The sequence below is a fragment of the Pipistrellus hanaki genome (genome assembly GCF_964339955.1).
Source record: "Pipistrellus hanaki genome assembly, chromosome: 2".
In the NCBI taxonomy this organism is placed as follows: domain Eukaryota; kingdom Metazoa; phylum Chordata; class Mammalia; order Chiroptera; family Vespertilionidae; genus Pipistrellus; species Pipistrellus hanaki.
The window spans coordinates 5,870,727-5,883,937 of NC_140504.1; the positions used below are offsets into that span (position 1 = coordinate 5,870,727).

General features: G+C 51.4%; 1 protein-coding gene across 2 annotated transcripts in view; it reads left to right on the forward strand.

Moving 5' to 3' along the window:
* The window catches only part of UBASH3A (ubiquitin associated and SH3 domain containing A), a 38,497-nt gene that overhangs the window by 19,572 nt on the left and 5,714 nt on the right, over positions 1–13,211 (forward strand). The window contains exons 7-12 of one of the 2 annotated variants that reach the window (XM_084873635.1): positions 412–538; positions 3,932–4,031; positions 6,524–6,646; positions 9,158–9,250; positions 11,666–11,810; positions 12,470–12,576. In XM_084873635.1, coding sequence (XP_084729761.1) covers positions 412–538; positions 3,932–4,031; positions 6,524–6,646; positions 9,158–9,250; positions 11,666–11,810; positions 12,470–12,576 — 695 coding nt within the window. The remainder of the gene's footprint in view (positions 1–411; positions 539–3,931; positions 4,032–6,523; positions 6,647–9,157; positions 9,251–11,665; positions 11,811–12,469; positions 12,577–13,211) is intronic. The other variant, XM_084873636.1, reaches the window with a different exon arrangement.

The window sequence follows — 13,211 nt, forward strand, 5'->3', positions numbered from 1 at the left end:
TGGGTTGCAACCAAGCCTGCAACTAAGGTTTGTGCCCTTGACTAGAATCACATGGTTGTCCCTCTGTGAGTGTCTCTGTCCTAGTCACCTCTTCTTAGAAGGCCCACCCTAATGACCTCATTTTATCTTCATTGCCTCTTTAAAGACCTGCTATCTCCAAATAGTGTCATATTCTGAGGTCCCAAAGATCCAGGACTTCAACTTAGAGGTCTGGTGACCGGGTGGCGATGTGGTGACAAATGGCCACCATTTCCTCGGGATCTTTTATGTGCTGAGCATGGAGCTCTTTGAGCTCATCCTTTCGCTTGCCTCCGCCATGACCTTCTATCTGAGCGTGCACCTTCCCGTGCTCGTGGGAGACCAGAGCGTCCCACGTCATCCTGACGCGGGGCCTCGGCTCCTCTCCCGCAGGACGTACACCTTCAGTCTGGCCCTGGACCCGAACCTCAGGAAGGACGCTGAAGCCAGCAGCAGACGGAATGGGGAGCTCCTTCCCCCGCCGCGGCCAAGGAGCGCAGGCAGCCTGCAGGCCTTACAGGTGAGGGGGCCCTTCATATGAAGTCTGAGGAGACACCCCTCCCAGGTGTGGCCTTTGTTCTATGGACACATAGCCCCCTGCTTCCCGGGGTAAAGCACAGGCAGGGTGGGGTGGCAGGAGGCCCTCCCCTTCGGGGCTGAGGTACCATGCTGCTCTGTCACCTGTGGAAAAGGTAAACTCCCCCCACCCCACCCCCACACATACACACTACGGCCATGAACTGGCCTGTGCTCCAGAGGTGCCTGCTGAGTCTGCAAGAATAGGGAGCACATGGCTGCAACTCACCAAGACATCAAGACGCTAGTTCACAGTGCAGGGAAGGGACAGGGACACAGCCCTGCCTGGAATCTAGCGCTCTCCCCCGATTCTCTCCTGACAAGCTGCGTGACCCTGATGAAGTCCCCTCCCTCTTAGGCCCCAAAAGATAGAGCTTCTGAGCTTTCAAGTCTGAGAGGTAAGGAGGTGACAGGGGACAATGGCAGCCTCGGGACCTGGGTCTGGGGCACAGCAAGGGTGTCTGATCCCACCACCTGCATGGGGCGCATCAGGGGTGAAGGTCACGGGCAGGGAGGGCCCCCAAGGAGCAGGCAGCATCCAGCCTTCCCTATGGGGAACCCCGGGACTGGGCAGCACCTCAGCTGGCCCCTGGCCAGTTCCTCTCCAGCGCACATGCCTCTGTGGCTTGAGTGAGCAGTCCCTCCACGCCCCCACTCTGTGCCACACCCATTCCTTCAGGCTCTCATTCCAGCCACTACCACCCCAACCAGCACAGGGGGTGTTAATCCCACTCCGTCCCCAATTTACAGATCTGAAGACTGAGGCCTGCAGAGGCTGGGAAGCTGTTGGAGTGCAGACACCTAAACGCTCCCCACATGGGGCCGTTTCAAGAATTACATGAGACGGGATGTCCCTTGTCCAGTGCAGGCCAGGCCCTGGGGGCTCAGAGACTGGCCCTCTGGGCAGAGCCACAGCCTCTGGCTCACTCCTGTGTCCCAGAGCCTGGCTCAGGCACAGCCCATAAGTCTCATGGGATAAACCATGGAATGACCTCTAAGGGCCTTGATCAGGACTCCCATCTGAATCACCCTCAATCCAAAACTCCATCCCCAAGCACCCATCAGTCCCCTGGAGGCTACCTCCAGGTTGGGGTGGGCTCAGTTCAGACAAAAGCTGAGGAGGCGGCCCTATATCGCCGTTAGCCAGGTCTTCAGTTAGAGAGAATGGACCAGGGTAGAGAATGGACGAGGGCAGAGAATAGACCAGGGAAGAGAATGGACCAGGGCAGAGGAACATGCCAGCCACAGAGACAAAAACAGGGCTCCCACCCCCCAAACTGCCCAGGCTCTGGAAGGCGCAGTGGAGCCTGGACTCGAGTATGAGAGCAGACATAAGCCAGGAGCTTCCCAGTGGCTGTGATCCCCTTTCCAGGCAGGGAGAAGCTGGAATGAAAGACATGCCATCGCTCAGCCTGTGTCCAAACTCCCTGGTGCTTTAAATGCATGGGAACCCAGCATGCTCCTCCTGAGGACTGAGCCCTCTCACCTGGTCTGCGGGCACCCCTTCCAAACAGCAAGAAAAGAAAACTGTGGCATCCAGTGTGGGAAAATGGACATGTAGTGGCTGAATAATGTCCTCAGTGATAGGAGGAGCCCTCCTCTATAACCTCTGAGGGAGCGTGGCCTCTCAGACACCCTGATTTTGAATTTCTATTACCCAGAACTCTGAGGGAATACATTTATTTTGTTTAAAGCCACCTAATGGGTGGCACTTGGCTGCAGCAGCCACAGGACACACATAAAGAGCCTCATGACTAAAGAGTCCGCAGAACCATGTTGTTCCGTGGACTCCAGGGCTCGGTCATTCCATTCCCCACGGACCTTTCACTCTATCTAAATATTCTTGTTGCTAAACTCTGCTTTTCAAAATTAAAGTGATCCAGAATCTTCTAGGGGGGAAAATGCCCCGAGTCCAAAACCTCATCCCAACGCCCGAGAGTACTTTAGGATGGTCAGTAAGCAGACAGGATGTCCCTTGCAAACTATTTGCGGATCAAGTAGGGATGAGGGAACGGGACAGGATATTTTAATATTCATTCTTGGAGGGGATAGGCATCCTGATATCAGTATAGGCAACCCCAGAGCCACCATATTCAAATTTGTGAGACAGCAAGACAGCTTTCCACCTGGAGCTCCGCCCTAGGAGGTGGGTGTTGGCATCCAGAACCAAACAGCTGCACACTCCAGTAACAGATGATCATGGCACTTCCTTTGCCTGGTCCCTAGGCCCGGGGTGATGGTATTAACAGGCGGGGCCTTTGGGAGGTGCTCCCATCCTGAGGGTGAAGCCCTTGTGAGTGGGATTAGTGCCCTTATAAAGGAGACCCAGGAGCTCCCTTGCCCCTTCCACCATGCGAGGACACAGAGAGAAGTCTGCAACTAAGAGGAGGGCCCTCACTCAACCACACTGGCACCCTGATCTCTGGCACTTCCCACCTCCAGAACTGGGAGCAATAAATGTCTGTTGCTTATAAGGCACCCATGTGTGGTGTTCTGTTAGAGCAGCTGGAATGGACTAAGACAAGGGATAAGGACTTGGAAGAGACCAAAGAGTAGAGAAGTTAATGTGCTATGATTTGGGCATTTTGTGTTTTTGTTGTGTGTGTGTGTGTGTGTGTGTGTGTGTGTGTGTGTGTGTTTTCGTTTCCTTTACTAGAGGCCTGGTGCACGAACTCATGCATCAGTGGGGTCCCTTAGCCTGGCCTGTGGGATTGGGCTGAAACTGGCTCTCCAACACCCCCTGAGGAGTCCTGGATTACGAGAGGGCACAGGCCAGTCTGAGAGACCTTACTGATGCACGATTGGGGCTGGGAAGGGATGTGGGAGGCCAGCTGGGGAGGGTTCAAAAGAGGCCTCCAGGGCATGTCTTGCTCAGTCCCAATTGGCTGGACCCCCGCAGCAAGTTAACTTACTGATCAGAGCATCTGCACCCAGATGGTCAGTGCATGTCAAGTGGTTGAGCGGCCTTAGCATATCATTAGCATATTACACTTTGATTGGTTGAATGGACATCCAGATGGCCAGACACTTGGCATATTAAGCTTTTATTATATAGGATAATGTGACAATTAAAGAAATTAAAGACATTGGCATCTGCAATTCCGAGTCCCCTTTCCCTGGGGTGACGGTGGTAAAATGGTCTGTAGCTACAGAACAAGGAAGGAAGGCACCCATTCCCAGGCCAGCTGTTGGATGGCTTCTTTTTTTGAAGAAGTCTTTTAATGCAGATGTTACATTGCACATTTTAACAATGTTTGGCTATACGATTCAACGGATGGATATATTTTTTAACATGTCAATTGCTTACCCCAACTTTTCTTCCCTTCCTCCGTCGCAGGCCGCCATCGTGAGGAGAAGCGTGCTGGTGGTGCGCCACGGGGAGAGAGTGGACCAAATCTTCGGGAAGTCGTGGCTGCAGCAGTGCTCCACTCCTGACGGTGGGTCCAGGCCGGGCTGCCTCTAACCACAGAAACAAGATGAATCTAACAACTGAGACCACTTTCCGGGTTTCTGAGCTAGATTCCCCAGGGTACCATGCTTTAGAACGGTTCCGTATCATTGTACACAGGGAATGGAGGCATGCTACATCTTCCCTACATGGGAGCATTTGAGAGTGTGCGCTATGAGTCCCTTAGGTCAAATGCGTTGTGGAAGATGGAGGAATGGCTTCAATAGTAAGCAAGTCCACTGATGTGACACGTGCCAGTCCGCTTACTTCCGCAGCATGCACAGTATTTGGTCAGTGAGTGCAGCCCTGACTTCCAAGCAAGTCACCCTGGCCTGCGGTCTCTGAACCCTCATGTGACGACATGTACCCTATCTCACAACCAAATCGCTCAATCTCTCCCAGCTGGTCTTCGCTGCGGTGGTCATTTCCCTATCATGTGTGGCTATCTTTCTCAACCAAACGACATATTTTTGAACATGTCTCTTGCTCACCCCAACTGTACCCCTCTGGATGCCAAGACTAAGAATAGTGCTTGGAAATACAACATACCCACAAGCTGATCTTCGTACTGAGGATCCATGCCTGTATCAGTGTTTGTCCCCCACCATTTCTAAGCCAAGGCTAACTGCATACATGAAGGTATCGAATGAACACAGTGATAAAATCCGTTCACAGAAGCTGGGTTGTCCAGCCCTTGGGGATCCCTCCAGGAGCCCAGCAGGCCAAGAAAGGAGGAAGTGAATGAGAAAAACCATTGGCAGATGACCAGCACACACCAGGAAAATTCTGAGCGGATGGCATGATGACTGGATATACCTCTAAAAACCCACAGAGGTAGTGCTGTGGTTGTTTCTACAAAACAAGGTCTAGAGACACCAAGTTTCGGGGAAGAAACAATAGGACAATAGGTGGAAATGAGGAAGAGTATTTGGTCATCTAGACAAAAGATCAAGACACCTATTAGGGAAAATATTTTAAGGCACTGAAATTACCAGCTTAAAGGAAACTCCTGGTGGATCTTTATACAGGATAAAGAACCCTTTTATAAAGTGAGTGCTCACAGTCTCTAATTCATCTGCATGTCACAGACAGACCTTTTAATCAATAATAACAGGGCAGCAGAAACCGGTTTGGTTCAGTGGATAGAGCGTTGGCCTGAGGACTGAAAGGTCCCAGGTTCGATTCCGGTCAAGGGCACGTACCTTGGTTGCAGGCACATCCCCAGTAGGGGGTGTGCAAGAGGCAGCTGATTGATGATTCTCTCATGATGTTTCTAACTCTCTATCCCTCTCTCTTCCTCTCTGTAAAATAATAATAATAATAATAATAATAATAATAATAATAACAACAACAACAACAACAACAACAACAGGGCATTTGGGGGCGCTGCTGGCCTCTGCTCTGATTCCAGGTGAGGCCTGGGTGTGAGTGGTGTCCTCTGTAGGATAATGGATAATTTACTGACTTCTTACTGGAGCCAGGTTCTGAGCATTATCTCAATGATTCATCGAAACACTCCCCTTTTAACTGATAAAGAAGATTAAGTCGTTTGCTTCTAATCACACAACCAGTACCTGGTGCTGCCAGGATTTGCACCTGACTGACACGTAAAGCTCAAATTCAAACCCTAAGTTAGTGTTTCCCAAACTTCTCTCATGATGAGAATCACCTGGTGGAGTTGTTAAAATACAGATTCCTGAATCCCAACTAAGAAGTGCTAAACTAGAATTTTTTGGAACATATAGGTAAAATTGTATACTTAACTAGTGTCCTAAGTGCTCTAGTTTAGCACTGCTAAACTAGAATTTTTTGGAACATATAGGTAAAATTGTATACTTAACTAGTGTCCTAAGTGCTCTAGTTTAGCACTTCTTAGTTGGGATTCAGGAATCTGTAGTTTAACAACTCCACCAGGTGATTCTCATCATGAGAGAAGTTTGGGAAACACTGACTCTAAGTGAACCGAGGATGAGGGCTACGGGGGAGGCGGGAGTCCAAGGAATCCCCCAGATTCCAGTCTCGCCTTGAGTGATTGACTGAATAATGCACAACGCAGGGCCCCTCCGGCCATATGGATTCTGTCCCCATTGGCAATATGACACACTTAAGCTATAGGAATGGTCACATTGCACTAATTAATTCATGCCAATTTGAGATTCTTATCAAATTAAGCTCTGTCAGTCATGGAAACACTTGGTTCTTAATTAGGAAAATTGCCTGAGCGAATCTTCTGGGAGGGTCAGGAGAGGACAGAGAGGGTCTGGGGACTCAGGGGCTGAAACCTGAGTTTCTGTGTTTGAGGCGATGTGTGCACATTAAAGCAGCATCTTCTCCTCGAATTGAATCCGTGTTGCAGAACACATTTGATAGAAAACACAGTAATAACAGTGCTAACCATGCTTCTCTCATGGGCCTTGATCTTGGGAGTGTCGTGGCACTAGCTCGAGGGAACTAAACGTCCGGTGCGTGTTTGTGCTCCAGGGAAGTACTACCGGCCAGACCTGAACTTCCCCTGCAGCCTGCCCCAGCGGAGCAATGGCATCAAAGGCTTTGAAAACGACCCGCCGTTATCATCCTGTGGAATTTTCCAGTCCAGAACAGCAGGTATGTTGGAGGGTCATTCTATTAGGAACAGTAACAATAATCATGGCAATGGTTATCAGTCATGAGTAGTGAGCCCTTGCTGCATGCCCTTTGAGACCCGTAGTAGCATGATCCCCACTCTGCTGATGAGGAAGCTGGGGCACAGAGAGGTTAAGTAAGTCACCCAAAGTCACACAGCAAGTAAGTGGAAGCTCAGCGATTTGACTCAGAAACTTCGGGAGGAATGAAAGGTATGAAAAGAACAGCGAGGGAAGGGAAAATTTTATATATATATAATTGATTTTTTACAGAGAGTGGAAGGGAGAGAGATAGAGAGCTAGAAACGTTGATGAGAGAGAAACCAGCCGCCTCCTGCACACCCACTACTGGGGATGTGCCCGCAACCAATGTACATGCTCTTGACCAGAATCGAACCTGGGACCTTTCAGTCCGCAGACTGACGCTCTACCGCTGAGCCAAACCGATTTCGGCAAGGGAAGGGAAAATATTAATGACCACTGTGTGCACTAAGAATGTCATTTAAAAAAAAATGCACATCCCCTCTTTGATTTTATTTCAAAATCTGTCACTTCGGGCTTTTGTTTTATGTCTGGGGTTCTGGTTCCACCTGATGGATGTCTTAGAAGAGGCCGTTGAGTTCACCTGGTCTTCATTCTATGAATTAAGAAACTCAACTCTAGACTCCGGAAGGCACGTGGGCTTCCCGAGTCACACAGCTGGCGAACAGAAGCAACTCACCGGGACCTGGTGTTCCTGCCCCCTCCCGGCCCAGTGGTGTGACGTAAACATTTAGTCCCTGGCGATCCTGGCAGGCAGGACAGCTCTGTAGCATTTGCCGAGTTCAGTAGTGCAAATAGTGTGCTCACACCAAGGCCGGTGTCAGGATCACTGATGGGAGGTCACTTAACGTGGAGTTGGGGTTATGACACAATTGGGACTCCCACGGATTAGTGTGACCTGCTCCCCACAGCCCTGCCTGGGCTCCTTCACCTGCAGCACACTGCGGTGTAGGAGTGTGTTTCTGTGTGTGGGTGTGTGGGTATGTGTGTGGATGTGTATTACCATATGTGAGTTTGTATACCATGCAGTGGCTGTGTGTGTGTGTTTCTGTGTATGTGTGTGTGTGTGTGTGTGTGTAGATACCATGTGGGGGGGGGGGGGTGGTGTACTGTGTGTGGGTATGTGTGTCCTTTCTGTAAAATACCTTTGCAGCTCTGTGTTTCATTCCTAAATTCTTGCCTGGATGTTTTCACAACCTGGGTATTTGCACAGACTCCATGTGTGTATTTGGGAGTGTCTGTGAACGGGTGTATATGTGGGCAGTTGTCACCCTCTCTACACATGTCCTGGGACTGCCATACAAAGCACCACAGTTCCAGTGGCTTCGTCCACAGAAGTCGATCGTCTCACAGTTGTGGAGAGATCACGGTGTGGCAGGCTTGTTCCTCCTGAGGCGGTGAGGGAAGGACTGCTCCAGGCTCGCTCCTGGGCCCGTAGATGGCCGTCTTCTCCCTGTGTCTTCACGTCGCCTCCCTCCATGCGTGTCTGTCTCTGTGTCCAATTTCCCCTTGTTATAAGGACAGCACTCAGGTTGCATTAGAGCTGCCCCCATAACCTCCTCATAACTTGGGCACTTGTGTAAAGACCCCATCCCCAAAGGAACCCAAATTCTGAGGCACTGGGGGTTAGGACTCCAAATATGAATTTGGGGGGACACAATTCAGCCCATGACAACAGCATCTACTAAAACATCCTGACTTTAGATCATCTACTGAAGAGGTCCCCTTCTTTACCAAGGATGAGGCCCTCTGATGCTGCAAGAGGATGTGTGGTTCAAAGTGTGCTTCCATGAACCACAGGTTTCCGTCGCTTCAGAACAAGCTACCAGGAACTTAACAAGCACCCACTGGTTGGCTCTCAGTGCTGTAGATCAGACACACAGACAGACCGTGGCTGGCTTCTCTGCTCTGGGCCTCAAAGCCTGAAGTCAAGGTGTTACTGAGCTGAGTTCCCATGTGGAGGCTCTTGGAAGCAGTTTCTATCTCATCAGGCTGTGGGAGAAGTCAGTTCCTAGTGGTTGTAGGACTGAGGTTCTCATTCCATTGTCAGCACAGGGCCACACTCAGTTCCGAGAGACCACCCACATTTCTTGCCACGTTGGCCCCTCCATCTTGGAAGCCAGTGGTAGAGTTTCTTACACATTGAATCTCTCTGCATTTTAATCTCTCTGACTCCTATGGCAGCTGGAGAAATATCTGCTTTTAATGGGTCAGGCCATCTATAGTGATCTCCTTTCTCCCACAGAATATAATGTAGTCACAAGAGTGCCCTCTCACCCTATCCCCAGGCTCCGTGTACTTTAGGGAATGCCCAGGGTGTGTACAGCAGGGGGTGGAGATCTTGAAGCCACTTATTAAGGTCCTGCCTTCCTCACGTGGTAAGCCTCCGGTCAGAGCTGCCACCGCGGGAACTTGCAGTTACACAGAGGCATTTCCCACCTGCTTTTTCCAGGAGAAGCACTACTGGACAGCGGCATCCGAATCACCTCCGTCTTCACCTCCCCGGCCCTCCGCTGTGTGCAGACGGCCAAACACATCCTGGAAGGTGGGTGAGAACTCAGCGAGCTGCTCAGCTTGCTCTGGCCTCTTAGGGCAAAGAGATGAGCAGGGGAGAGAACTGGCTGAGTGGCAATGAATGGACACATGAGTCCCAGACAGTTATGGACCAGCCTTCTCAGAACTGTCAGCAGGCTCTGAGCCCCTTCACATTTCTATGCCAGGATTATAACTGAGTACCGGGGCTTGTCATCACACTGTCCATCTATGGCGGTCTGTTTAAAAAAATTTAAAAAAATAGAAAACCTTCTGAGGAGGGGCATTCAGAAAGCCAGAGAGCTAGAAACTGCCATGGTCCTTCCAGATCCAAAAAGCATGACTCCTAGAGCAAGGGACTGGCTGCTGGGAGCTGTCCAGCACCATCAAAGGCTGATGTGTGTCAGAGAGCCCCTGGCAGAGCTGCTGGGCTTCCCCCTTGCAGAGGGAAGCCAGTCCTGTGGGAGGGGCAGCTATTTGGGGACCTCAGTTCTGCTTCTTCATCTGGGCCCTCCCTGCCCTCCTTGTGTGGCGAGAAGGGACATGACGTCATTCACAATGCCGGAGACAGCAAGCCCTCCACGGTGGCAGGACAGAGGGAGAGCAGGTGGACAGAGACACCACGGATGGGCCAATGTGGAGGAGGGGCTGGCTTCCTCTTTCTCAGAGACACTGGGTCAGGTCCCCAGCTAGCGTGAGAAAGGGGAGGGCCACTGCAGGTTTGGGGAGCTCTGAAGGTATGAAATCTCATCAGGGAGAAGGGCCAGGACTTGGCCTGGAAACAGAGGATGGCCGCAGGACAGCACACAGAGCCCACTGAGGTCAGGGAGCGCTTCACACCGAAGCCTGCCAGCTGGGCATGGGGCTTCCTCCGGGCGCTGACATGGAGAGCGGGGTCTAACTCTGGGCGGGTTCAGGAAGTGAGTGCAGTGAAGCAAGAGAGGGGAGAGGAGCTGGGGGTGCACACACGAGGACGAGGGTCCTTGGCTATGGGTTGTAAGCCAGGTAAGGTGGGGAGTTAGAGGCCAGGGGAAGTGAATAGTAGAGAAAAAAGGTGAGCTCAGTGGAGTAAAATCCTGGCGGGACCACTGGAGTTGATTTTTCTTTTATATGATAAGAATATTATTGCCCTGGCTGGTTTGGCTCAGTGGATAGAGCGTTGGCCTGCAGACCAAAGGGTCCCAGGTTCAATTCCAGTCAAGGCCACGTACCTTGGTTATGGGCTCTTCCCCAGCCCGGGTCCTCGTCAGGGCTCATGCAGGAGTCAGCCAATCGATGAATTGGCATGCTCTCTCACATCGGTGTTTCTTTCTGTCTTTCCCCTCTCTCTTCCATTTTCCTTTAAAAAAAGAAATTAGTATCATCATTATTAACATGCCTATCTATATGCCTGTTAAAGGGCACACGTTGACACATCCTATGCTAATTCAGAAAAAACACGGGTGCTGAGCCTTCTTCATATGTCTTCGGACATGACCAACCCGTCTTTCAAACTGACATCCGGGACACTAACATGCTAGACTTTATTTCAATGCCGTGTCCGTGAGCATCCAGATGGACCACTTCCCAAAGTGACCACAGAGCAGTGGCCTACAAGATGTCCTCAAAAGGAAGCATGGCCAACCCCATTTGGTGAACTCTTCTGACTGTTCCTTTGTGTGATGTATTCTCAGTGGACGGGGCCCTGCACAGCTGGGGAGCGTGCAGGGGCCCGCAGCCCGGCTCACGCTGTTCTAAACCTGCTCGCAAAGAACCTATCCATGGACATGGGATACATTTTGGGAACTGATTTTATTGCCAGCATTTAAGCTTAATGCAGTTGCAGTTTTCCCATTTCAAATAAAAGCATTAAGGACGGTCTATTTTTTTTTTTTTTTTCTACTTAAAAAGAGATGGTCTTACTTCATAGGCATTTTGGTCAAAACATAAAATGCTTGGGAAGGGTGAGCTGGGAGGAGTCAGAAAATCCCAGAAGATGGCTCCCTTCCACATACTGTGCTCAGTCTGTCTGTCTGTCAGGAGATTCTCTGTGCGCCTAGCACCCTCCACAATGAGCTCCATCCTTTCCATGGGTCGTTGGATTGGCCGAGTCCTTATTGGTGGGCTCTCATCCTTGACCCACAGCGAGGCCCAGAGTTGCTCTGGGCAACCAGGAAGGGCACCGGGCTGGGCCTGCTGCTGGTGGTGTGGGGGGACTGGGAGGCTCTCCTTCCCTCGTGGACAGAGGGTCACCACTCCTCGGGTACCTTGCAGCTATCTCGTGGTTTTTGTCTCAGAAACAGCGGAGCCCTGGGTGATCACAAAACAGCATTGGCCAGGAAAAAGTATCACATTCCCGAAAGGTATTATTAGACCTAGGAAGAGTCTTATTTACAGAAAGCCAAACGGACGCTGAAAATGATGAGCACTTGTTTTCTGCTGACTGCAGAGCTCAAACTGGAGAGAAAAATCAAGATGAGAGTGGAGCCCGGCATCTTTGAATGGACCAAGTGGGAGACGGGCAAGACCACGCCGGCCCTCATGACCCTGGATGAGCTGAAGGAGGCGAATTTCAACGTCAGCACCGAGTACAGGTATGCGGTGCTCACGGCTTCTGCGCTGGGTTTGCTAATTCTTATTAGAGATGGTGAGGAGGGACCATGGCAACCGGGGCTTTGGGGGGGGGGGAATGCACTCACCTCAGAATGCTATTAGGGCGAGCAGGGTGCAGGGTTGGTAGATGGGAAAAAATAGTGAGAGGGTGTCCTGATTCTTGCTAAACTGACCTAACAGGATTCCTGCTAAAGGCAGAGAAGACAGGTCAGACTGGGAGGGGTTGTGGGGAGGGGTTGCTTGGATACCAGGAAGAGGGATCAGATAAGGTGGGGGATTCTTACTAAACTGACTTAGCGGGATTCCTGCAGAATGGACCCTACAGGGACAAGCACTAAAGCCCAAAGTCCAGGCCGATTGAGAAAAGGGCTCCAAGTTTGTTCAAAGAGAGCACCTTCGTTGCTCTCTGCCAGTGGCTGATTGTGCCATCGCAGGCCCCTGTGGTGCTCAGTGGGAATGCACGTGGGCCTGAGCACCAGCCCTTGGCCGGGTTTGAACACACACTGGAGCCTTGAGCAGAGCCAGCCTGGTGAAGGCACTCCCTCTCCAGTAACCACAGCCCAATCCAGTCCCCCCTCCACCCCACCCCACACCCCCGCCACGCAGGCCAGGGTGGCAGTGCTCGCTCTCTCCCCCGCAGGCCCGCGTTCCCCATTGCCTCCCTCCTGCCCGCGGAGAGCTATGACGAGTACGTGCACAGGTGTGCGGTGAGCATGGAGCAGATCGTCAGCAGCTGCCCGCAGGACGGTGAGTGCCTCCCCGGCCGGGGGTGAGCAGCGCCGGGAGTTGGGGTCTTACCGCTGGGATGGAAACTTGCACCATTTTTAAAAACATATTTTTATTGATTTCAGAGTGGAAAGGAGGGGAAGGGAGGGATAGAAACATCCATAAGGAGAGAGAATCATTGATCGGCTGCCTCATGCACGCCCCATGCTGGGGATCAAGCCCACAACCTAGGCATGTGCCCTGACCAGGAATCAAACCATGACCTCCTGGTTCATAGGTTGACGCTCACCCACTGAGCCACGCCAGCCAGGCAGGACCGTTTTTGAACCTGATAATTCTCCAACCTCCTCCTCCCTACTCCCAGCAACAGAGACATCGCTGCCTCTGTGATAACCAAGCCGTAGACACATATACCCCGCCACGTAGGCCCCGGGATCCCAGTTCTAGGACTGAGAGCCGATAGGACCCAGGACAGCGAGATCAACACAAACCACCCGAGCCAGACTCTCAGGAAACAGAAACTGGGAACCGAACAACCAAATGTCAGGACGTGTTTGCACGAGGGTGGGGAAACACATGTGTGTGTCATTGAGACCACTAGAGAAACCTGAATATGGTTTGGAAATGTGCAAATATGAGTGAATTTTTGTAAATTC